At 41.0% G+C, this 26,767-nt stretch overlaps 1 protein-coding gene across 3 annotated transcripts in view; it reads left to right on the forward strand.

Annotated features, from left to right (window-relative positions):
• The window catches only part of LOC126348760 (protein similar-like), a 663,779-nt gene that overhangs the window by 364,399 nt on the left and 272,613 nt on the right, over window positions 1–26,767 (forward strand). For all 3 annotated transcript variants that reach the window (XM_050002384.1, XM_050002382.1, XM_050002383.1), the window contains exons 2-4: window positions 3,891–4,078; window positions 18,352–18,497; window positions 20,206–20,388. In XM_050002384.1, the coding sequence (XP_049858341.1) occupies window positions 3,891–4,078; window positions 18,352–18,497; window positions 20,206–20,388 (517 nt within the window). The remainder of the gene's footprint in view (window positions 1–3,890; window positions 4,079–18,351; window positions 18,498–20,205; window positions 20,389–26,767) is intronic.

Raw genomic sequence — 26,767 nt, forward strand, 5'->3', positions numbered from 1 at the left:
TGCCACTGTTCGACGATATTGGCAGGAATGGGCGAACCATGGCCGAACACATCGCCCAGAAGGAAGCGACCGATCTAGAGGGATGAGAGAACGTGAGGAACTAGAGATCATCATAGAAGCAGTCAGAGCCCCGCACTCATCTTTATCATCGATCCAATGTGCAGTTGGTGTTTCAGTGACCACAAGGAGCACTATTAATACGCGGCTCACAGAAAGGGGTCTGAGCTCACGGTGCCATTGACTTCTGTGCACCACCAAGCCCATTTGCAGTGATGTCGGGCACGTTCGGCCTGGAATCACGTTGTCTTCAGTGATGAGTCCTGCGTCGAACTGCGCCCCAGTACCAGCGAGGATGTGTCTGGAGACGCTCTAGGCAGCGTTGGGATACCAGCCTGACTGTCGCCCGTCATACGCCTCGACATACAAGAGGGAAGGTCTGGAGTGCCGTTTCATTTCATAGCAGGGCCCCTTTGGTTGTGATCCGTGGTACCCTTACAGCACAGCAGTTCGTCGACGGTGTTCTACGCCCCGTTTTGTTACCTTTCATGGTAAGCCATCCTGGGCCTACAGGTCAGCAAGATGATACCCACCCTCACACGGCGAGAGTTTCTACTACTTACCTTCGTTCTTGCCAAATACCACCTTGGCCAGCAGGGTCGCCGGATCTTTCTCCAGGTGAAAATGTTCGGAGCATTATAGGCAGGACCCTCCAACCAGCTCGGGATTTTGACGGTCTAATGGGTCAATTGGACAGAATTTAGCACGATATTCCTGGAAGACATCTAACAACTCTTATCAATCAGTGCCAAGCCGAATAACCGCTTGCGTAAGAGTCAGACGTTGACTGCAGCGACACTGACTCGCTCAATTTGTGAAGCTCTTTCTGTTTAATAAAGCTTCCAATTTTTCTGAAATTGTAATCATTTATTTGCCTGTACTTGTACATCACATCTACCGATTTCCTTCGCATGCGGATAATTCCTTCGTGGGTCGTTGTTTCTTTAGAGTGTACATTGAGAAAAGTAATGGTCCTTTAACAATCCTCTGGGGCACGGCCAAAGTTACTTTTGTGTCTGAAAACTTCTATCCGTTAAGAAAGACATGATGTGTTCTGTTTGCGAGAAAGTCTTCAATCCAATCACACAAGTGGTCTGATATTTCGTGCGCTCCTATTTTGGTCATTAGGCTGCAGTGTGGAACTGTATTGCCGTCCGGAGTGGCCGTGCGGTTCTAGGCGCTACAGTCTGGAACCGAGCGACCGCTACGGTCGCAGGTTCGAATCCTGCCTCGGACATGGATGTGTGTGATGTCCTTAGGTTAGTTAGGTTTAATTAGTTCTAAGTTCTAGGCGACTTATGAGCTCAGAAGTTAAGTCGCATAGTGCTCAGAGCTATTTGGAACAGTATTGAATGCTTTCCGGAAGTCAAGGAACACAATATTTACCTCGGCGCTGTATCTGCTACTTTAATGGGTCTCGTTGACGAACAGAGAGAGTTGATTTCACGTGATCGTTGTTTTCGGAATCCGTCTTGGTTTCTATGGAAGAGATTTTCGGCCTCCAGAAATGTCCTAATCCACTAGCATAAGACTTGTTTCAAAATTCTATAAGTTACCGTCAGGAATATAGGTCTGTAGTTTTGTGTGTATGTTCGACTATCCTTCTTGGAAACGGGAATGACCTGTGCGTTATTTCCGATCGTCCGGAACACTTCGCTCCTCCAATGATCTACGGTACACTATTGCTAAAACAGTTGCAAGTTCTTTCATGTACTCGATGTGCAATACTGTTGGTATCCCGTTAGGTCCAGTGGCCTTCATTATGTTGAGCGATTTCAATTGCTATTGTATCCCTAGGTCACTTATTTCGGTATCAGCTATTTTGTCGTTCCTGCAACCTTTTAAAGTAGGCGCTGCAGTGCAATCTTCCCTTGTGAAACAGTTTTGTTACCCAAGAACGACTCAAGCCCCGTCCTCACAGCTTTACTTTTGCCAGTATTTCGTCTCCTACCTTCCAAACTTTACAGAAGCTCTCCTGCGAACCTTGCGAGAAGGGCGTTACACCACGGCTTGGATATAAATTTGAATACAGCGAACAACGTAATAACAAATTGGTACGACAGAGGTTTGACCACAACTCGCTCTCTTGGCAGACCAACACAACCACTCAACCACAACGCCGTTGCTGCTTCACCCTGCTGTCTGTTGCACTTCTTTTCCTTGGACCGTTCACTGTTTCTATTTTGCTTCTTTTTTCACAGATCAGTACAACTTATTCCTGTTTTCTTGCTTGATCTGTGTTCAGGTTTTTACGGACTGTCCACTGGGCCCTCTTACCACTAAACCTGGGGCGGGGGGGTTGCGATGGGGAGTTTCCATTGTCACTACACAGTCGTTTCGCAGGATGCTTGCACGTGAGAGCCTCTTGGCGTTGCTGCTGTAGTGAAGAAGCAGAAAAGCTGTGGAAGTTTTGTGACCCATTGTCTTGAACGCTGTGGTTATACTACATGTATAGAATAGGTTACAGCACACGACTTAAGTTTGCATGATTGTCATTTGCGCATGTAGAATAGGCAGTAGCTCTAACCTTCTTTGTCTTCCTTCCTCGTGAACGTTTGTCACGCAGTATAGCAGAGTCCTCCCTTTTTTTCTCTCTGTCTTCACCTGGCACTACCTGGTGCCTTGTCTATTGCTTTTAAGTTTGATTGTGGTTGAAAGTTATTCTTGTCTGCAGCATCCCGTGGAAAATCAGCAACTGCAGTGTCCAAGGGGCTAATATCAAAGATCACTGGTCACCGTGTCCATTATTATGATGAAAAGAAAGGGGTGAAGAGTTGGTCCCTAATGAACACCCACAGAGACAAGCAGAGCTACCTGGTGCTCTTGAAGCAGATTGTAGTCGACACTCAGGATTGCTTTAGAGCAGCCAGTCTCATTCAGTTAGTTCTCCGGGTCTTCATGTTCACCGTCTGCCTGCTTACCTGGGTGGTAACGTACACGCCCCCCATGCAAGCGGTCCCGGGTTCAATTCCTGGCCGGGTTGGAGACTTTCTCTTTTGGGGGACTGGGTGTTGTGTTGTCCTCATCATCATATCGCCGGCGCGCAAGGCGCCCACTGTGGCGTCCAGTGAAATAAAATTTGCACTTGGCGGCCGAACTTCCCCGGTTGGGGCCTCCCGACCAACAATGCCATACGTTCATTTCCATTTTTTTCATGCTCACATAGATAACGTGGCACTCGCTCAAAAGCGTGTTCAGGGTCCAGGAAGGTAAAGTAATGATGATTAGATCTTTCTCACAGTGTTTTCTTAGTAAGCAAGCAGATATGGACGACACCGGTGGTGCCATAGCGTTTCACAAAACCACGCTGATTGATGATGATATTGATATTGACATCCGTGCATATTCTGCCGTCTGTGATGCACTGTGATCTTAATTACAATAAAAACATATTTCAGATATATGAACAAGTGTACAGAAGAAGGGATCGGTTGGTCGGGCATATTCTGAGACGTCAAGGGGTCATCAATTTAGTATTGGAGGGCAGCGTGGAGGGTAAAAATCGTAGAGGGAGGCAAAGTGATGAATACACTAAACAGATTCCGAAGGATGTAAGTTGCAGTAGGTACTGGGAGATGTAGTTTGCACAGGATAGGGTAGCTGCATCAAACCAGTCTCTGGACTGAAGACGACAACGACAACAACAACAACGACAACAATGGTCCATTGTGTTTTAGCTCCGTATCTGAAATGTGTGGTTTTTATTTTTTTTCCATTAACTTTTGTTACATGTTTCCAATTACGATAAAGTTAAATAATAGTGCGAAAGAAGGTATTTTGCTTCCTTTTTGTTGAGATGCAAGCAATGCTAAATAATTTTTTCTCTGTTTCAGGAATTCGGAAAAACGAAAGGAGAAATCCAGAGATGCTGCGCGATGCCGACGCAGCCGTGAGACTGAAATCTTCACCAACTTAGCACAAGCATTACCTTTGCCACAGGCAGCTATTTCGCAACTTGACAAAGCCTCTATTATGAGGCTCGCTATTTCGTATCTGAAGATTAGGGACCTGCTCAGCCTTGGTATGTGTTCTTTATGAGTTTCAACGAAAAAAATTATATTTATGTCTTAATTTAGTTGCCTTTTTTTTTTAAAAAAAAAGGAATCTAGAAAATAAAACGTCAGCCAACTATTCACAAAATACAGCAGTAGATCCAGCCATATCTAAAAGATGGCCGCCTCACGAACTTATTTCTGCCTTGAGAGTATACTTTGAGTGGATGTGTCATTAACTTCTGTGGTTCTAGTGGAGATCTTTACAGCCATCAACCAAAGCTTAATAATCTGTTGAGGCAGAGGGTGGATGACCTCTGCAATGCCAGGGTTAAGTTGAGGTGTTGACCAATGGTTCTGAAGGTAACATAATTACTGCCATACATTTTATTGGAGCACTAACTACAAGACTCATAGCGACACTCTGCGGCGGCAGCACCTCTTGGGTGTGCGCTGAAGCAAGCGAGCGTCAAGCGGGTGGTTAGGAATGTGCGGAGTCCGCAGCAGTACGTGTACCTCTCAGGCACGGCTCTGTAGCCCAAGGCAGGGTGCGTAGGGGAGAGTGGGCCACATTGAACCATAAAAAATAGTTCTCCATCTTACTCATCCAATAATTTTACCACAGAGTTGTGATTTACAGATGTTACAGTTAAATCATTCAAGTATCAAATGGCCTTATATGATTGCATTGTCATTAATTGTTTTTTAGCTGCACGCCTTTGAAGAAAATTTGGTAAATGGTTTATTGTGCCCCACATGTGGGGTACATTGAACCACTTTAAACAGGTTCATTGAAGGAACCTATTTAACGTACAAAGGAAGTGTGATACTCTTCTAATGGTAAATAAAGCAGCATTTAGTTTCTGAACAAGATCCTGGACATGGGCTTTCCACAACAGCTTACTATCTATCCGAACGCCTAGGAACTTGAACTGTTCCGCCTCGCTTATAATATGCCCATTCTGTCTGATCAAAATATCGGTTCTTGTTGAATTGTGTGTTAGAAACTGTAAAAACTGAGTCTTACTGTGATTTAACATCAAATTATTTTCCACAAGCCACGAACTTATTTCATGAACTGCATTATTTGATACTGTTTCAATATTACACACAAGATGCTTCACTACCAAGCTAATGTCATCAGCAAACAGAAATATTTTTGTATCACCTGTAATACTAGAAGGCATATCATTTATAAAAATAAGAAACAGCAGTGGCCCCAGCACCGACCCTTGGGAAACGCCCCACTTAACAGTGCCCCATTGGGACTGAACATCACTACCACTGTCAATATTGCGGAGAATTACCTTCTGCTTTCTGTTCTTAAAGGAAGAGGCGAACCAATTGTAAGCTATTCCCCTTACTCCATAATGGTCCAACTTCTGCAGTAATATTTTGTGGTCACCACAGTCAAAAGCCTTCGTTAAATCAAAGAAAACTCCTAGCGTTCGCAACCTTTTATTTAATCCGTCCAAAACCTCACAGAGAAAAGAGAATATAGCATTTTCTGTTGTTAAACCATTTCTAAAACCAAACTGAACATTTGACAGCAAATTATGTGAATTTAAATGCTCCAGTAACCTTGTATATACAACCTTCTCGATAACTTTAGCAAACACCGATGGCATAGAAATAGGTCTATAACTGTCAACATTATCCCTGTCTCCCTTTTTATAAAGTGGCTTCACTACCGAGTACTTTAATCGGTCAGGAAACCGACCACTCCTAAAGGAAAAGTTACAGATATCCCTAAGTACTGGGCTAACATACATAGAACAATACTTCAGTATTCTGCTAGATACCCCGGCATATCCATGAGAGTTCTTGGTCTTCAGTGATTTAATTATTAACTCAATCTCCCTCTTATCAGTATCATGGAGGACCATTTCAGGTAACAGTCTCGGCACACTTTTTTCTAAGAGCGCTATATGATTCCCTGTTGGGACTAGGTATCTATTTAGTTCACCTGCTATATTCAGAAAGTGATTATTAAATACTGTACATATATGCGACTTATCAGTAACACGGACATTCCCACTACGCACTGATTCTATATCCTCGACCTGTCTCTGCAGAGTTGTGATTTACACCTGAATATGTTTTTTATATTTCATTTTATCTGTTTCTAATATCGTGTTATAAATTCATGTATTGACTTGTTCCATGACCATGGAGACTTCTCCTTAATTTGGTCCCACGGAACAATAAATAAAATAAATAAATACTTTAAACATAATGTTTACATATGTTCCACGTGTGAATCATATAATTAAAATCTTAGTCACACAATAAAGTAACTTATTTTGGAATTACCGAACATCAATGGACTCGAAGCTGATTCCAAATTTGAAATGTGATTTTTGTCTCTTTGTCACACCATCAGTAGCAGGTTGTGGGAGCATGTATAGTGTGTTGCTAGCTGGAACAAGAGCTTCATCCTTTACCTCCCATTTTTTCACTTTTTCTCAAAAATGATACCTGATAGTTTCTTGTGTCATACTTCAGTTTCAAAATCTTCCCCACATAGTAAACCGGCGTTTTGTTTGCTGATTAAAGGACGTTGCTCTGGATAAGCTGCAGCCCTCTAGGGTTCAGATACTTAAACTGAGATTTCGTTTCATGAACCCATAGAACCAGTCTACACCAGCAATTCCCTCCGTCCAGTTCTCAGGACATTTCAGACCATTTTAGAAAGCCAGCTCATTTGCAAAACGCCTGCATGTTTTAGTGTCAACACAAAATCGTATCTTAGAAGAATGTAACAAATACTCCACTAATTCTTTCTCCTGCTCCACAGAAAATACCGTACGATTTTCATAGTTTGTTGTCAATCTTTCACTGGAACCACATTTGATGTTTTGAACACATCGTCGAAGAATAGGGTAGGATATTGAATGAGATTTAGGTGCTTGGCGAACTGCCATGCCGTTATTAAGAACATCCTGTACAGCTTCCTGCATAATATCATGGTCAGTTTTACCTCTGTCTGTCTTCCTGCGGTGTGAACGAACCACCTTCAAACTTGATCATATAAAACAGGAACGCTGAACGTCTGTAATTTAAATGCCTTAAATACCTACACATATGTTTTTACCCATGCTAAGGAAACAAAGTACAAAGTGCTTGTATTGGACAATAAAAATATTCCTGTGGCACAATGAACCATGGCTCATTGAGCCCCAAGAGAGCGTGGTTCAATGTGCCCCAACAGTACATATTTCAAACAGAGCTCATGTGAGGCTATGTATGAACATTGTTAATATTTGAAGATCTATATCATAAAAATACAGTATTGATATTGTTACAATGACTTACTTTGTTTAAAATTTGGTGACAAGGGATTGAACAAAATTCAATCTATCTACGTCTCCAAAAATTACTTCACTGTCGCGAAACTAACTCATCACCAGTGCAACACTAATGGCAGGAACTAGATCGTGCAGAAAACAAATGGCAGTCGGTAGAGCTGTACTGACAACATATGCACAGAGGAAAAAAATTTTACTAACTTATACTGAAATTATGCTACCTGATTCATTGTGCCCCGTGCTTCAGAGTGCCCCACTCTCCCCTACACCTTTGCGAGCCGAGTGTGCCTGCCAAGGCGTAGATGGTTGTGCGGCTGCACTGCCCTTGTCTCGAGCGACTGCCTGCCAGGGCAGAAGGCTGGTTGCGGGTGAAGTGAGCTCCGAGGTGGCCCGCCGGATCGAAGGCACTAAGTCTTCAGCGGTGAACTTAAAGCTAACGGTAGGCCCGCAGTTGGTGCAGGCCAAGTCTCGTAATGGCTGTTTGCAGAACCCTCTACATCTACATACGCACTGTGCAGACCATCGTACAGTGCTTGACGGAGCGTACCTTGTACAACAACTAGTCATTTCCTCTCGCGTGACATTCACAAAGAGGGGGGGGGGAGGAGGATGACTGTCTAAAAGCCTCCGTACGAGCTCTAATTTCTCGCATATTATCTTCATGATCATTACGCGAAAAGTGCGTTGGCGACAGTAGAATTGTCCTGCAATCAGCCTGAAATGCCGGTTCTCTAACTTTGTTCAGTAGCGCCTTGCTGGTTCCTACTCATCCACATTAATTTACAGTTTTCTACCTTTAGAGCAAGCTGCCGTTTGTCATAGCAACTAGAAATTCTGTGTAATGCATACTGTATATTCCTGCAATTAGTCAGCGACGATACTTTCTCGTACATCACAGCGTCATCAGCAAACAGCTGTAAATTGCTGCTGATCGTCAGGTCATTTATGTTTACACAGAATAAAAGCGGTTTCTATTACACTTACCCGGGGGCGCTCCTGACGATGATAGCCTTTTCGGCCCGTGGACCAGCTTAGACATCCCATCGTAGACGGAGCTGCCAGACTTTGATACCTTTGGCTTTAGATGTGTCAGTGTCTGCTTGTTTTGCTGAAGCTCCGCTTTCAACCAGTTACTCCAAAACGAGTCCTTAACTTGGGTGTGTAGTAACCAGCCTGTCGTCGTTATTGCGGTGCTGACTCCTGGCCCCGCCGGTAATATGGAAACCCGCCAGTGGCGTTGCTGCGTCTGACGTTAACGACATTTTGGTCGATTCTGCGCTCGCCAGCTCCCATGCCCTTTTGCAACAGCCGTGGTACCATTGCTATTTTACTCAGTAGCGCAAAAAAATAGTGGCACTGCTAAAAAATCAATAGTTCCATTGTTTGTTAATTAAATAATTATTTGTACGTGTTCTGACTTGTGTGTATCACACCATGTTTTCTTTTTCAAGCACTGGATTATCTGAGAACCACCATACCAACATTTCAGTTTGAAACACGTTTATCAGCCTTTCCTCATTGCCTATGATTTGCCGTAAGTTGAGAGCACACTACTCCGTATCCAACCTGCGACACCCAAGTCACTTTTCACCGCCTTCACAGTTTCTACAACAGCTTATTTAACGTCATGAATAGCATCACTGCAACAATTTCTACTGCAAATTTCCTTCTGTCTACTCTCGGTGGGCTAGTGTTTCAGTGTTATCGTAGATACCACTCTTTGTGAGGCCCAAGTTACAACATTCTTTTTTTGCCAGTTATTATATGCCATCTAAAACAGATCATGAACGGCCTGATATTTTGTAAAGACGGGCCTTACACTACTCACTAATCGTTCTCGCGAAAGATTATTGTATGGCAGTTGCACTGGGAAACCGTCTTTACACAAGACGCACTGAATCAAACTCAGCACACAATATGCCTTTAATTAGATTCATAGGAAACAGCACACTGGTCCCCAGTGCTATGTGTTTGCGACAACATGGATGATGATAGTGATTGGTTCTAAAAGGAGCAAACACTCAGGAACATTGAAAATAGCGCACCAACACGGGAGCATCGGACCGAAATGAAACTTATTAGACATACTGATATAGGTGAGAGATTCACTTGATCCCAAAACGAAGACAAGTAAACAAATACAGTGAGTACAAGTAGACAAATAAAGTTCAACATCAAAAAGCGATGGACCCCTTTTTGGTGCAGTACATGCCGCAACATGCTCGGTATCGAGTTGATTAGACGTCTGATGTTGTCCTGAGGCAGACTGGGCCGCAAATCTTGAACAGCCACCTCCAAATCATGTGCAGAGTGACACGGCGGCATCTGCTGTTTGAGCTGGTCCCACACACGCTCTAAGGGGACGAGTTCGGGGAGCAGGCCAGTCATGAAAGGGTCGGAACATGAAGTAGAAAGTCTTGCGGACGAGCGTTATCTTGCTGGAAAAGTGCTCCTCGTATACCATGTAGGAAAGGGCCCACGTGGGGATGAAGAGTGTCATCAACATAACACTGCGCCACCTCGCTTGGTAAGACAAGACAAGGTCCCACGACGAAGGGCCTTCTCATCTCAGCTGCAGCGTCAGGTGTTTACTAGCTATCACCACTAGACGACGGTCATCTGCCCTGCTACACCTCTCGACTGTCTTGTCTGCAAACCGATTCAATGCGCGTAATCTACACTGGTTGAAGCACGAAAGTAACTTTCGCATGATGTGTCACTGGCAAGTAACGACGTGGACCATACATACAGAGAACTGATACAGTACAGTACAGTACAGTACAGTACAGTACAGTACAGTACAGTACAGAAGGTACGTGAAGAAATAAGCAGTTACGCTTTCATTGAAACAGAATAATACCACTGAAGTCACCATGATTTATTATGGTCCCCTGGATATTATAAACAGCGAGACATGGTTCTTAATACTGCGATCACCACGGACGGCAGTGCATGTCCTGCAGTGTGCTACCACGGTGGCCTCAAGGTTGGTTCTTGTGGCTGGGCGGTTGCGACTACTGGATGGTCGTTTTGTGTACGTGGACGTGGTGCAACGCGTCGGGGGAAGGACGGGCACAATTCGGTTCGGCCGCGCGTTGTTACCGATCAAAATGAAGATAGGGCCGAATGCGCCACTGAAAAGACGCATACGGGGAAGGAGTGCAGTGTCAAAATGACGGTGACCTTGAGTGTACATCTACATATATATACTCCGCTAGTCACCAATCGGTGTGTGACGGAGGGCACAATTCGCGCCTCCTCAGTACGAGCTCTAATTTCCTTACCTTTGAATGGAGATCATTGCGCGATTTGAAAGTTGGTGGTAATAATATATGCTGTACATCCTCGACGAAGATCGAATTACGGACTTTAATAGAGCAGCCCCTTCCGTTTAGCGCGTCGTCTATCTGCAAGTGTGTCCCACTTCAAACTATCTATGAGATTTGTAACGCACTCGCGATGGCTAATTGTATCAGTCACGAATCTTGCCGCTCCTTTTTGGACCTTCTCAATCTCTTGAATGAGACCCAACTGGTAGGGGCCCCTACAGACGAGCAGTACTCTTAAGACTGGACGAACTAAAGCATTGTAAGCAGTTCCCTTTGTTGAAGGAATGCATCGCTTCAGGATTCTACCAATAAACCGCAATCTAAGAGTTCGCTTTGTCCGTTGCTTGTGTAATCTTATAATTCAGATGGTTCAAATGGCTCTAAGCACTATGGGACTTAGCATCAGAGGTCATCATTTCCCTGTACTTAGAACTACTTAAACCTAACTACCGTAAGGACATCACACACATCCATCTCCGAGACAGGATTAGAGCCTGCTACCGTAGCAGCAGCGTGGTTCCGGACTGAACCTCCTAGAATTGCTTGGCAACAGCGGCCGGCTCTGATCATTCCATTTGAGATCATTTCGAATAGTCACACCCAGATACTTGAACGGTTGTTACCGCTTCCCAAGACTGGGCATTTATTTTGTACTCGTACATTAATGGGTATTTTCGCCTTGTTATACGCAGTAGGTTACATTTACTAATATTGAAAGATAACTGCTAGTCATTACACCACTCATTTATTTTCTGCAAATCCTCATTGATTTGTTCCCAACTTTCGTGTGATACTACTTTCCTGTGCCGGCCGGAGTGGCCGAGCGGTTCAGGCGCTTCAGTCTAGAACCGCGCGACCGCTACGGTCGCAGGTTCGAATCCTGCCTCGGGCATGGATGTGTGTGATGTCCTTAGGTTAGTTAGGTTTAAGTAGTTCTAAGTTCTAGGGGACTGATGACCTCAGATGTTAAGTCCCATAGTGCTCAGAGCCATTTGAAGTACTTTCCTGTAGGCTACAACCTCATCGGCAAACAGTCTAATGCCGCTGTCAGTGCCATCAACCAGGTCGTTTATGTAAATCGTAAAAAGCAGCGTACCTATTACGCTACTCTGGGGCATTGTACCGTGTTCATCAAGGTCAGTACGCCCATGTAACATCATGCCTCACTACAGCACAACACCTGGGCCACCAAAATAATCGTGATCGACAACGCTGGACGTACACTCATATGGCGAGAGGTGGAAAGAAGTAATGAATCCAGGAACATTATCAAACATGATCATTTTGCTGGGCCAGCCACGTTATTTGGCAGTGACACATCATGTGAAAGTTACTTTCGTAGTGAAGTTTTCGACACCAGTGTCCTTACTCTCAGTTTTCTTGGTAATGTTGTATCATGATGTTTTTATAAAATGAGATATATTTGTGGAAATCACTGACTTTGCATATAATTTCGAGAACTTTTCGTGGCCTAATAAAATTTCCGATTGTTAAAATAGTTTCGTCCCAACAGGTAATTCTTTACACGTTCTCAGGGATTTAGTTTTATATAATAATGCATTCATTCTCAACAAGTTCTGTGAATTACTCGACTGTCACCGTGGCAAATACACTCCTGGAAATGAAAAAAAGAACACATTGACACCGGTGTGTCAGACCCACCATACTTGCTCCGGACACTGCGAGAGGGCTGTACAAGCAATGATCACACGCACGGCACAGCGGACACACCAGGAACCGCGGTGTTGGCCGTCGAATGGCGCTAGCTGCGCAGCATTTGTGCACCGCCGCCGTCAGTGTCAGCCAGTTTGCCGTGGAATACGGAGCTCCATCGCAGTCTTTAACACTGGTAGCATGCCGCGACAGCGTGGACGTAAACCGTATGTGCAGTTGACGGACTTAGAGCGTGGGCGTATAGTAGGCATGTGGGACGCCGGGTGGACGTACCGCCGAATTGCTCAACACGTGGGGCGTGAGGTCTCCACAGTACATCGATGTTGTCGCCAGTGGTCTGCGGAAGATGCACGTGCCCGTCGACCTGGGACCGGACCGCAGCGACGCACGGATGCACGCCAAGACCGTAGGATCCTACGCACTGCCGTAGGGGACCGCACCGCCACTTCCCAGCAAATTAAGGACACTGTTGCTCCTGGGGTATCGGCGAGGACCATTCGCAACCGTCTCCATGAAGCTGGGCTACGGTCCCGCACACCGTTAGGCCGTCTTCAGCTCACGCCCCAACATCGTGCAGCCCGCCTCCAGTGGTGTCGCGACAGGCGTGAATGGAGGGACGAATGGAGACGTGTCGTCTTCAGCGATGAGAGTCGCTTCTGCCTTGGTGCCAATGATGGTCGTATGCGTTTTTGGCGCCGTTCAGGTGAGCGCCACAATCAGGACTGCATACAACCGAGGCACACAGGGCCAACACCCGGCATCATGGTGTGGGGAGCGATCTCCCACACTGGCCATACACCTCTGGTGATCGTCGAGGGGACACTGAATAGTGCACGGTACATCCAAACCGTCATCGAACCTATCGTTCTACCATTCCTAGGCCTGCAAGGGAACTTTCTGTTCCAACAGGACAATGCACTTCCGCATGTATCCCGTGCCACCCAACGTGCTCTAGAAGGTGTAAGTCAACTACCCTGGCCAGCAAGATCTCCGGATCTGTCCCCCATTGAGCATGTTTGGGACTGGATGAAGCGTCGTCTCACGCGGTCTGCACGTCCAGCACGAACGCTGGTCCAACTGAGGCGCCAGGTGGAAATGGCATGGCAAGCCGTTCCACAGGAATACATCCAGCATCTCTATGATCGTCTCCATGGGAGAATAGCAGTCTGCATTGCTGCGAAAGGTGGATATACACTGTACTAGTGCCGACATTGTGCATACTCTGTTGCCTGTGTCTATGTGCCTGTGGTTCTGTCAGTGTGATCATGTGATGTATCTGACCCCAGGAATGTGTCAATAAAGTTTCCCCTTCCTGGGACAATGAATTCACGGTGTTCTTATTTCAATTTCCAGGAGTGTACTTACGACGCTGAGATGGAAGTTACATGAATCATTTTAATACGGAAGATTCGGTTTCAGAATGTGAGGATCACACCATTGAAAAGCCGACGTCATCATCTTTTTGGGTGCAGACGGTAACCAATGAATAGCAATATTGTGCTGGAATTTTGCATACTGCATCTTTATATCTGTTTCTTTTATCCGTGTCCCACACGAATAGAAGTGTAACGTATATTACGAGACGTGTTTTTAAGTAAGAACCATTTTGAAATAAAATTAAAACAAGTAGACTTTTCTTGGCAATTTTATTTTTACATGATATCCTATACTTTAATTTTCTACATAATTCCAACGAATAGTAAGGCACTTATCGTATTGTACAACCAACGTTGAATACCATCCTCATAGAAATCTACCGCCTGAGCGTAACTTTCGATAATTTAAACATAATGTAACAATTGAAAAAAAGCCCACTTTTTATACTGAAAAAACTCATCGTAAAGCGTCTATTCTTTCTCTTTTTTTTTCTTCAGATTTCTGCAGCAAATCATCAGTAATGGCTTCATTCCAGTTCGTTTCCCATAATGCACGTTTTTCGGCCATCTTTAAAAACACGCACCCATTTCTGTACCATTACATCGCTCATACATGTCAAGAAGTGTTCTTTATGCAGTTGTATCAAAAGTATAAATTACTGGAAGTTACTTGCTAAGGATCTTGTGGAGCTATTACTTAGCACTGGCTTCCTTGTTTGTCTCATGTTCCCAAAACTTCCTCATCCTTTATCTCCAGGCTTATCTTGCGTGCATGCGTTTTTAAAGTTTCAAATTTCTTCCTATTGGATTTCTGGGTGTGAAATATGTGTCATGTTTATCTCCCTCTATATAATCCGTGTAGTTGCCAGAGATCAATACCGATTTGTGTGAGGTCACTTTTTGTAGTTGGCAACAGCGAACTTGTATGTCCTCTTTGTTGGACAATTAAAATGAGGTTTTGGAAATGTTATAGTGGTCCTTGTTGTCATCAGCACAGCTCTGAAAGAAGCTATGCTCATTATTGGGTGGCAGGGCTTTCAGCAGTTTGCACAGAAGCAATGTAAGGCCGGTATTACACTATCAAATTTCTTTGTCAAAGATTTGATCAAAGATATGATCAAATATTCCTTCAAATATATTTGACAAAGATCTCTGACGTAGCGCTAGAAGGGGTATTACACTGTCGTCATATTTTTCGTCAAAGTTCAAGACGGCTGACAACAACAACAATTTGTTATTGACCGCAGCAGTTGCACGTACCACAATTGCAGTATGTGCACATGCGGAAGAGAAGCGGGGGGAAAAAAGGAAACATACCTGGGTGAACTCGTGGGTTTTACGACTACGCGATAAAAGCATTCAACAAAACTTGTTACATGAGCTTATAGTGGAGGAAGTTAAGTCATACATCAATTACTTAAGAATGGATGAGCATACATTTCTGTATGTGCTCTGTGAAGTGTATCCTCATATCACAAAGCACAATATTCACTTAAGAACTGCTACATCTGCAGAAGACAGGCTCACTGTAACACTCCGATTCCTTGCTACAGGAGAAGGTTAGGTTAGGTTAGGTTAGGTTAGGTCAGGTCAGGTCAAGTCAGGTCTCCAATCTTCTTAATTTATTTTTGTATTCAGGGTGCTTCACATTGTAAAGCGCTTCATCAGCTTCATACATCTCTATTAATTTTCTAGTTGTCGGCACACACCAATCGTATTTACTGGCAATGTTTATAAAAACACTACAGACGGCAGAACACTGCAGTGATGCTAGCTCTCCATGTGGTAACATTCACATTGCAGTGAACAGAAGACAAGCGACTTCTTTGATCAAATCTACAGCGAGGCCCTAGAACTGATCAAATATTGGACGACATTTGACAAAGTTACCTATTACACCATCAAATATCTTTTACTAAGATTTTTGACAAAGATATTTGGCAAAGAAATTTGATAGTGTAATACTGGCCTAAGCAGTGTTTCATTTTTTCCTCAGCTGTGTTTCTTCGATATTTCATTTCTGTCCTGTTTTGACAACATTCCAATTGTCTTGTTTTGTTATTTCAGAATGCAGGAAATTCTGCATTTTGGTCATACTCTCCCATAATTTACAAGGTGATTATAAAGGCAATAAAGGATTGTAAAAGAATGAAAGATTGAGCTATTTATGGGTAGTTCTACTAGTTTAAGTACAACAAATTGTAGTAATGTAATGAACACACATGCTACTTGCTAAAGTCTCAAGGTCGTACTCTTTGTCAAGGTTACATGTTTGCACTTGACAATTTAAATTAGTAGGTGTGGGGAGGTGGAGGCAAAGTTCATCTCATTTGTCTCTTCAAAATAGCACAAGAAACTAAAAAGAGAGACCTAGAGCTTTAGAAATGGACACCGTGGGAAGAGCATATAGAATTCCCCGATTTCACCTTCTAAGAAATGAGTAAATAAGAGAGATGATGCAGACTCATTATAGTATTACAGATATACTAGAAGATAGATTGCTAGGATAATTTTTGCATTACAGAAGAGTGGATGAAGACAGATGGTCCAAGAGAGTACTTTCATGGCAACCTCCTTGAGGAATAATAATAATAATAATAATAATAATAATAATAATGATGATGATGATGATGATGATGATGATGATGATGATGATGATGATGATGATGATGATGATGATGATGATGATGATGATGATGATGATGATGATGATGATGATGATGATGATGATGATGATGATGATGATGATGATGATGATGATGATGATGATGATGATGATGATGATGATGATGATGATGATGATGATGATGATGATGATGATGATGATGATGATGATGATGATGATGATGATGATGATGATGATGATGATGATGATGATGATGATGATGATGATGATGATGATTGAGGAGGAGGAGGAGGAGGAGAAGGTCATAAATTGTGGTTAAGGGGATCCAAGAAGGGATAGGGAGAAGATAAATAGATTATGAAGAAGAATGGTAACAGAGATGCGAAATGCAGCATCAGCTGTCGGACCCCCACAAGAGAGAAACTCAGTTATGGACCATATTGCAAAGGTAGTTATGGAAATGAACCCAGCATTCATTGCATAGTATTTGGGAGGAAGTGAACACATTTGCTGTGGTTATACAGAATACAGGAAGAGAACAAATTGGAGTGGAAAATAATGACAGTGTTAAGAATGACTTTAAGAAATAAGGTTTGCTGTGGCCCAGAGGTCGGAAATGAGCTCTGTATGCCCACTTTAAACTCTTCAATAGTTCCTATGATGTTATCTCACTGTTCGCAGTCTCTGTATGCAGTCCTCTGTATAAGGAGATGAAGAGGAAGAGAGGAGGAGATGAAGAGAAAGAGAGGGGGAGGAAGAGATGGATAGAGATAGGAGTATGAGATGGATGCACAGAGGGAGGAAGAGGTACACATATAGAGGAGGAGGAGGAGGAAGAGTGTGCTCATTATGTGTCAGACACATGCAGTTTGGCTAATGGTTTAAATACCCTGCTATCATAGTTAAAACTGACTGTGAGAAAGAAAACTAAACTGGAGGTTTGCACAGCATAGCATTTTCTTCCTCACAGTCACTTTTAGCTTAGTTTGAAGAAAGTGTATAGCCTATCCCCCTCTGAATGTTTATTAGGGCACTGTGTACAAATGTCAATAACTTTTTGAGATTTTTGGTAAAAATGTCTTGTCTTCATATAATAATGTAGGTATCTTCTAATGACTTAAGTAATGCAGTTTAGTTAGTTATGGGTCTTCCAGGGAAACTCAGAGGAAATGTACCACCTGGGGCTTTAAATATGAATAATATTTTAGAGACAGCAGCCACGAAAGTAAAGTAAATCATTTTGAAGTTGATTCTTAGACAGCGGGATCAGAGAGCTTTGGTCATTGAGAACAGAGCACTGAAATTTGTCATTTCATGACATGATGAGAGTGTGAGATGAAATTACATATAAAACTCAGCATATAATTATTATTTTACTTGATTGTTAAGTTTAGTAAATCTGTTGGCACACTCTTCAACAAGATACTAGGATATTTTCAAAGTTGCTTCAAGCTAACACGTTCCATTATTATTATTATTATTATTATTATTATTATTATTATTATTATCATTAAAAAAAGTAAAGAAAAATATCTTACGAAAACTGGAAGTCAATACCATGCGGTATCGAGCAAATGAAGTAGTGTGATAAAAATTTAATTACATGCAAACTGAGTCACCATAATCAAACAATTAAAATTTTTTGTATAAATAGGTGTGGCCTCCTATTTTAGTTAATAGATAATCCTCATAAGCATTTATCTTGTTTGCTGGATCTGTTTAGGCATGCCTGATGTCTGTTGATTCCAACTGATTTAAGCCTCACTTTGCTACTTCTGCTAACCTTTTATGTCCTCTCTTCTTTTCAGCTTTTATTGTACAAAAACTTTTGATAAAGAGCATAAAAATTTCACATTTGCTTTTGAATGTTTCCTGAAGGTTCAGATATTGACGGATGTGATAGATGTTGTTGCTTTGCCTGTTAATATCAATGAATTTGTTTGTATTTATATTTGAACGTACACTTTATTTTAACTTTTGTCTTTTTAGCTCCGGAACCGACTGATTGTAAGGCTGATGCTATCAGTGATCCCCTATTCTTAAAGGCACTGGAAGGCTTTCTGTTGGTCCTGTCTGCTGATGGAGACATGATTTTCCTGTCAGATAATATTAATGAGTACCTTGGTATTCCTCAGGTATGTTGTGCTATATGTCAAATGTTACAAGGTAATGGCCATATTCTGACCTATGATGTGTACTTCTACCGCTGAGTACCGATCACTATAAAGTACATGAAAGAGGGTAGTTTGTAACGTATGATTTAATCTGATATTGCTGCTATTTTGTATACTATTGATTACACGTTTGTGAACATGCTGAAACAGTGTAACCTATGCAATCATTATAGAGCTAAAAGCAAAATGTTTTTGATGTCCCCAGAAAAAGATCAATATCAATATATGTAATTGCAAAGATCAGTTTGCTGATAGAAAAGTGTGTCTCATTGCAATCCGAATGGTAACCTAGTGAAATAATACCAGAAACTTACTGGAAAGTGCTGTTCAATTTTATTTTGCTGCCTATTAATACATATGTTATGGTTATTCACAATGACATAGGTTTAACTGGGTGTAATTAAAACACTGTATAATAATATTTTTTCCAAAACTAATATATGGAAATATTATTTACCATAAAGTTTGAACTGGTTAGTTCCATTCAGAAATTTTAATTGACAGATGAGGTGAGCAATACTTTGTTTCAGTATTGATAATACTCCTGATGTCTAGAAACAAAGATCTCATATTCTGGAAAGAAAAGAGGGTACAGTTGGAGGAGGCCTTAGATAGTGTGCATGTCACTTGGAACCATTGTATGAGGGGGAGGTAGGAAATTGAAGATTACAGTAAAGCCCATATTTTATCTGTATCTGTGTTTTTCCTCATGAAAGACTGATCTACTCAGCTCATGTCATTCAACATTTTTTCTCTGCTGAAGCTTTAATCATTATGTCTGTAATTACATTGTGGGTGGTAAAGGACTCACAAATGAACTCTGCTACTCTAGCTTCACTCTCTCACTTACTCACTCTCTCACTCACATGTACCAAGTTTGGTTGAAATTGTTTCAAGAATTTCAGATTTATTCCTATACCAACAGTTCCAATTCACCACCACTCAGAAATGGGGATGGTAGCAGCGTTTTTCCCCATAGTATTTTCTTTTCTAGACAGTAAGCCATTTATGTGCTATGTTTGGTGTATATTTTGTCGTGCATGCCCGAGTTATACATACTTGTCAAATCCACCCCTTCCTTACACTCATCACCATCCCTAGAAGTACTTGACTAGTCCTTCCACCCCACCCACCCTTTCCCCACGTTTAAGGATTAAATGCCATCGGGGCTTTCAGCAGTCAGTCCAGCAGCCATGAAAACTATAGACTTGATACCATAGCTAATTTTTATTTACTTAAATGTATTACTCTTTACACACACACACACACACACACACACACACACACACACACACACACACACACACACACATAAAGCTGCTAGGCATTTCTTGCCCTAATAGTATATTCTTTTCCAGATAGTAAGCCATATTTGTGACTTTGTTATTTCTAGGATAGCAAAATCAAACAATGGGAAATACAGGATGGAATAATGACAATAGTATTAAAAGGATAGATTGCTACTCATCAATTCCAATGAAGGCCTTTTTGGTGATAAGCTTACCTGTTTGACAGCCATTTTGTTGTGCATTTCTGTGCCTCAACATCTCTGCTACATTGGACATTGGATATTATTTTCTTGGTACTAGTGTGTTGTTAGAAAGTGATAATGTACAAATTCATTATTTATATTATCCATTGTGGTAACATTTACAACATTTGCTTCCAGATTGATCTTATGGGCCACAGTATATATGAATTCAGCCATCCATGTGACCATGAGGAAATTAAAGAAATTCTCTCCATCAAGACTCCAGTTGTGCCTTCTATTCCACGTTCTTTCTTCATTAGGATGAAATGCACTTTGACTAGCAAAGGCAGAAATGTAAATATAAAGTCAGCTACTTATAAGGTGAGTTGAATATAAAATACACATTATACCCACGTAATTGTTTTTCACTGTTTTCTTATTACTGTGCAGCTAATGTTGATGGTAGTGCGCAAAAAGAATTACAGAAAAAGTGTTTAATGTTAAGGTAATACAGTTGAGTCCTCTTTTCCCTAATGCTGACACCACCACCACCACCACCACCTCAACAGTCACATGACCACTACCATTAAGTATTAATCTTACCAAGAACAAGTAATAAGAGGTAGAACACCTGAAAAGAGGTGAGAAGAGTGGGAACCAACTCAGATCAGAAGTGCTAACGCAGGAGAAGTTGTAGTAAATAAGTAACACATTTGCAAGAAATAGATTAGTATTGTAGGAAGAGACAGTGAAGAAGAGTACCTATCAGTTGCTGAAAATTAGTACCAAATATTCATGTTCATTTCAGGAGGTGGTCGCTGAAAATTAGTACCAAATATTCTTGTTCATTTCAGGAGGTGGTCAACTTGAAATAAGTTTCTCATTATTTCCACAATAATTACAGTTAAAGCTTTGTATGCTAAGTTAAGCAAAGCATAACTAAATCCTCTCCCAGCTTTCTTCAAAACAAAAAGTGTGTCCCACCTCCAGTAATCTTGTTGCCAATGTAAAAAACGAAAATGTAGAAAATAACTTCATTTCTTAAAATTACCGAATTTGCAGCATCCAGTCACAAAATCTTGTTTTATTTATTCACTTTTGCAAATTGATTTCAACTGATTAACAGTCATCATCGGTGCTTTCAACCAATATGTGCCCTGAGTAGTTTAGTAGAAATAACCAATAAACTGCTTAGCTATTACTATACATACATCAAGAAATACATAGTTAAAAATACCATGGATCTAATAAAACAGAATAAAGACTCAATTTACCACTTATTGAAACCATAAACAACATAAGAAATAAAATGAAACAAGGTTAGCCAACCATGAATACATGAACTGAACTGTGTCGTAGTCATAATGCTATCACACAAATATTTCACTCTCCGAGGAAAGAGAGGCAAGCAGAATGATGTGGTGGCTCCAGGAAGCTGCCGTGCAGGAAGATCACTTAGAAAGTAAACTTTTCAGAGAACAAATCCAACGGTCTGATAAAGTATGTATAATCCTAAAGTTAATATACAATGTGTCTGTCTGTCTGTGTGTGTGTGTGTGTGTGTGTGTGTGTGTGTGTGTGTGTGTGTGTGTGTGGGCGCACGCGCGCGCACGAGAGTACACCTGTCCCTTTTTTTCCCCTAAGGGAAGTCTTTCCGCTCCCGGGATTGGAATGACTCCTTACCCTCTCCCTTAAAACCCACATCCTTTCATTTTTCCCTCTCCTTCCCTCTTTCCTGACGAAGCAACTGCCAGTTGCGAAAGCTCGTAATTCTGTGTGTGTGTTTGTGTGTTTTGTTCATGTGCCTGTCTGCCGGTGCTTTCCTGCTTGGTAAGTCTTGGAATCTTTGTTTTTAATATATTTTTCCCATGTGGAAGTTTCTTTCTATTTTATTTATATAAATGGATACGTCAGATATGTAAATATAACAAAACAAAAGTAGATCATAAATGAAAAATAACCTCCTAAGATCTTACAACGTAAGTAAAAAATTATAATTACAACAAAAAGTGGTTATTTGTGACACTTATAATAGATTGAACCATTTCTTAAAGCCAGTAGTGGTAAATAAAATATATAAAAATCAGCTTTGGTGAATTATTGTTAGAACAGCATGCATTTCATGCAACGTGTTGAGGTTGCAGAACAGTATACATAAGAAATATATTGACAGCAGTTAATTGCATCTATGTGAGAGGCTAGAGCTGGGTATCAAGTTATTGCATAGTCATTGAAGTTGAAGTTTCCTCTCCTGAGATGCCATTACTAACTCAATATGATACAATCAGAGTAGTCATTTCAAACCACCATAAACTACTCCCTTTAACAGCCACTGACATTCACACAGCCTGCAAAGCTATGTTCTACAACTGCTGAATATTCTGCTGTTGATTAGTAAAGCAATCAGCTGTTTATCACTAGCACTCAGTTGATGAGCCTCTTATTTTATTAAGTTTCGCTCTTTTATCTTTTTATATTCCAGTAATGCTACATGTTACTACAAGAGGAGCCTCTGCATCCTTCTAGAAAATGTTATTGGCACTAGTTGCTTGAGATGTTAATAAAAAAAATAATTTAGTCCCTGTGTAGATACAGTTGTTAAAATGCTCCAAATTTGAATCTAATAAATTGTATGTGTAATTTTGCATTTCATCTCCTTCAAATTTCTCTCTGCCTATACCCCAGTGATGGTTAAAGTTGACAAATGTAGATTATAATGTCTCACAAATTTAAGTACATTTTCATTTTCCTGTCAACGGTCTGATGTAAGAGAGTAAGACACTTTTTGTAAGGCTAAACAAGACAAAAAGTACCTTCAAGTGAATACGGTACTATTCTGCCACCTATTATTATGCAGGATCTGGATGAAGCAGGCTGATGTCTTTCTCATTTAGACTTCCAAGTCATTTTGAACTGTTCCAGAAAATTTGCAGTAGTCTAGAACAATGAAAGGTCGCAATTCAAATAGAAAATCAGCATACTCAAATTCCTTACATTTCAGTGACATAATGACAGCACCAGTTGCCATGGAACTGAATCAGTAGTTGTCTATAAATGGAAACTATCTGTTGAATGGATTATGACACATTGACTGGTAATTGAAGACATTTGCAATGGAAATTGTCCGTGGTGACTGAACTCTTTTTCCATTGGAATGGGAGCTGGAAAAGACAGTTGTCTCATATAGAGAACAGAAAATCACTGACACAGGAACATTCCGAAGTGTCAATGAACAATTTCTCTTTTAAGGGTTAAAACAAGACACAAAAGATAATTTGGAACATTAGATTTGGAAGGAATATCTTCAAAACAGTGGTGTATAAAAAATGTTTCTTGTATAAAAGTTGACATGTAACTAATGTTCCTGAAAACTGTATAATCAAATTTCATAATAATTTGAAATTTTGCAAAATACCCCTCTGCCATTGATTCTGAAGTATGAAAACTTTATTGTAACATAAATTTAAGAATCTTCCAAGCTACATACATCCATTTGTAATACACTGAGTTGATGAGTGCCATGGGATAGTGATGTGCACATATACAGAGAAAGTGGTGAGGTGATTCATATCAAAAGGTTCCTGATGTGATTATGGCCACACAACAGGAACTAACAGACTTTGAGCATGGAAGGGTGGTTGGTGCTAGGTGCTTGGGGCATTTCACTAAATCGTTTGGGAATTCAGTATTCCAGTATCAACAGTGTCAAAAGTGTGCTATGAATACAAAGTTTCAAGCATTACCACTCACCACAGAAAATGCAGTAACCTTCACTTAATGACCAAGAGCAGGGGCATTTGAGTAGAGTTGGCAGTGCTAACAGACAAAGCAACGCTGTGTGAAATAATCTCAAAAATCCATGTGAAACATACAATGAATGTATGTAGTAGGACAGTGCAGGGTAGTATGATGTTGGTGGGCTATGGCAGCAGATGATCAATGCGAATGCCTTTCCTAAAAGTGTGGCATTGCTTGCAGTGCCTCTCATGGGCTCATGACCATATTGGTTGGACCCTAGGTGTCTGGTGAGATGAGTCCCAATTTAGTTGGTAAGAGCTGGCAGTGCAGATTCCACAAACCATGGACCCAAGTTGTCAGCAAGGCACTATGGGAGCTGGTGGTGGCTCCATGATGGTGTGGGCCATGTTTACATGGAATAGATGAGTTCTCTGGTCCAAATGGACCGATAATTGACTGGAAATTGTTATGTATGGCTACTTGGAGACCATTTGTAGCCAAACAATGATGAAATTTATTTGGATGACAGTACACCTTGTCACCAGGCTACAGATGTTTGAGATTGGTTTGAAGGATATTCTTGACAGTTTGAATGAATGATTTGGCCCCCAGATAACCTGAGGTGAAACCTATTGAACATTTAAGGGACGTAATTGAGAGTTAAGCTCACATACAAAATCCTGCACCAACAATTATGGATGACTATAGGACATGGCCCAATATTTCTGCAAGGGACTTACAACATCTATTTGAGTCCATGCCACATTGAGTTGCTGCACTACTAGAGGCAAAAGAAAGTGTGACATGATATTGGGAGGTATCTCATGAGTTTTGTCACCACTGTGTAAAGATGGTTTGTGAAATACCATTTTTGTAAAATAAGCTGTACACGCTGTGCTGTCAGAGTATCTTCAACATACCTAATTAAAATATCTGAACATTCATTATTAGTGTAATTATTTATTTTACTCATTCTTCTTTTATGTTTTAAATTATTGTTTTATGTTTCACATGCAATTTTTTAGTTTACCATTTCACATCTGTGTATTTTGTTAACTGAAAATAATAAATAACTCATTGTTTGACACGAAATCATTGCAATAATAGCTTTATAAGAATGTCCTTGCGACGCCATCTAAATCTGGTAAACAAAATGTCTGGCCAGGTCAAACGATATTCGAAAGATGTTTTCTTTCCAATTGAGAGAGAAAAAATGTGTATTATTGTTAGATTCATAGGGCTGCCAATTTGAAAGAAGAAAAAAGTGTGAAATGTAAAATAACAATTTAAAACGTAAAACAAAACAAATATCAGTAAAATAAATAAGTAGGCTAATAATGAATGTTTAGAGATTTTAATTTGGTATGATGAAAGTACTCTGACAGCACATTGTGTACAGCTTATTTTCCAACAATGATATTTCAGAAACCAGCTTTATTACTCATTGATTCACATTGTAAAAGAAGTTTTCATTTTCCATGATTAATGAATGGTGATGGAGGGTTTCGCAAAATTGTAAATTATTACAAAATTTGATTATACAATTTTCAAGAATGTTAATTAATTATCAACTTTTACATGATGAACATTTGTTATATACAATTGTTTCAAACATATTCCTTCCAAATCTAGTACGCCAAATTATCTTTTGGGGTGTATTTTAGCCCTTCTAAGTAAATTGGTCATCAACCAAAAAGTGTATACTGTATTATTTTGTTCCCTCTACACACCCTCCAGGTTTCATGAGAGTTGTTCATTGGTAGTTGGAAATATCTATGCCAAACAAATGCATATACGATGCAATCAAGAAAGTTACAAGCCTGGAAGAACTGTGGTACATGCTGGAACTGTTGGGCAGACAGTAAACACAAATCCTATTTGCTTATTTTTGGTGTGTATTTCTTCTCCAGAGAGGATACTGCACTTTAAAAGTGTATGATTTACCATTCAATTTCTAATTTGTTCTGAGTGGATGACATTTGTTCTGAGTGGATGACATCGGAAGTTCACTGAGGCTTTTTGCAGATGATGTTGTGGTGTATCGAGAGGTTGCAACAATGGAAAATTGTACTGAAATGCAGGAGGATCTGCAGCGAATTGACGCATGGTGCACGGAATGGCAATTGAATCTCAATGTAGACAAGTGTAATGTGATGCGAATACATAGAAAGATAGGTCCCTTATCATTTAGCTACAAAATAGCAGGTCAGCAACTGGAAGCAGTTAATTCCATAAATTATCTGGGAGTACGCATTAGGAGTGATTTAAAATGGAATGATCATATAAAATTGATCGTCGGTAAAGCAGATGCCAGACTGAGATTCATTGGAAGAATCCTAAGGAAATGCAATCCGACAACAAAGGAAGTAGGTTACAGTACATTTGTTCGCCCAATGCTCGAATACTGCTCAGCAGTGTGGGATCCGCACCAGGTAGGGTTGATAGAAGAGAAGGAGAAGATCCAACGGAGAGCAGCGCGCTTCGTTACAGGATCATTTAGTAATTTCGAAAGCGTTACGGAGTTGATAGATAAACTCCAGTGGAAGACTCTGCAGGAGAGACGCTCAATAGCTCGGTATGGGCTTTTGTTAAAGTTTCGAGAACATACTTTCACTGAAGAGTCAAGCAGTATATTGCTCCCTCCTACGTATATCTCGCGAAGAGACCATGAGGATAAAATCAGAGAGATTAGAGCCCACACAGAAGCATACCGACAATCCTTCTTTCCACGTACAATACGAGACTGGAATAGAAGGGAGAACCGATAGAGGTACTCAGGGTACCCTCCGCCACACACCGTCAGGTGGCTTGCGGAGTATGGATGTAGATGTAGATGTAGATGTAGAGTATGCAACACTTTCAACTATTTCCTTTCCTTCTAGGCTATTTCCTATTATACTAGGCTTACTCACATCCCGACCCCCTACCGCCCTTATTCTACTTCTCAGTGAATAAAACTTATTCCATTGGGGAGACTGACCAGTTTTTTGTTGAAAAATGGATAAGTGGGTGGTGGTGATTT

The sequence above is a fragment of the Schistocerca gregaria genome, chromosome 1 (genome assembly GCF_023897955.1).
Source record: "Schistocerca gregaria isolate iqSchGreg1 chromosome 1, iqSchGreg1.2, whole genome shotgun sequence".
In the NCBI taxonomy this organism is placed as follows: Eukaryota; Metazoa; Arthropoda; class Insecta; order Orthoptera; family Acrididae; genus Schistocerca; species Schistocerca gregaria.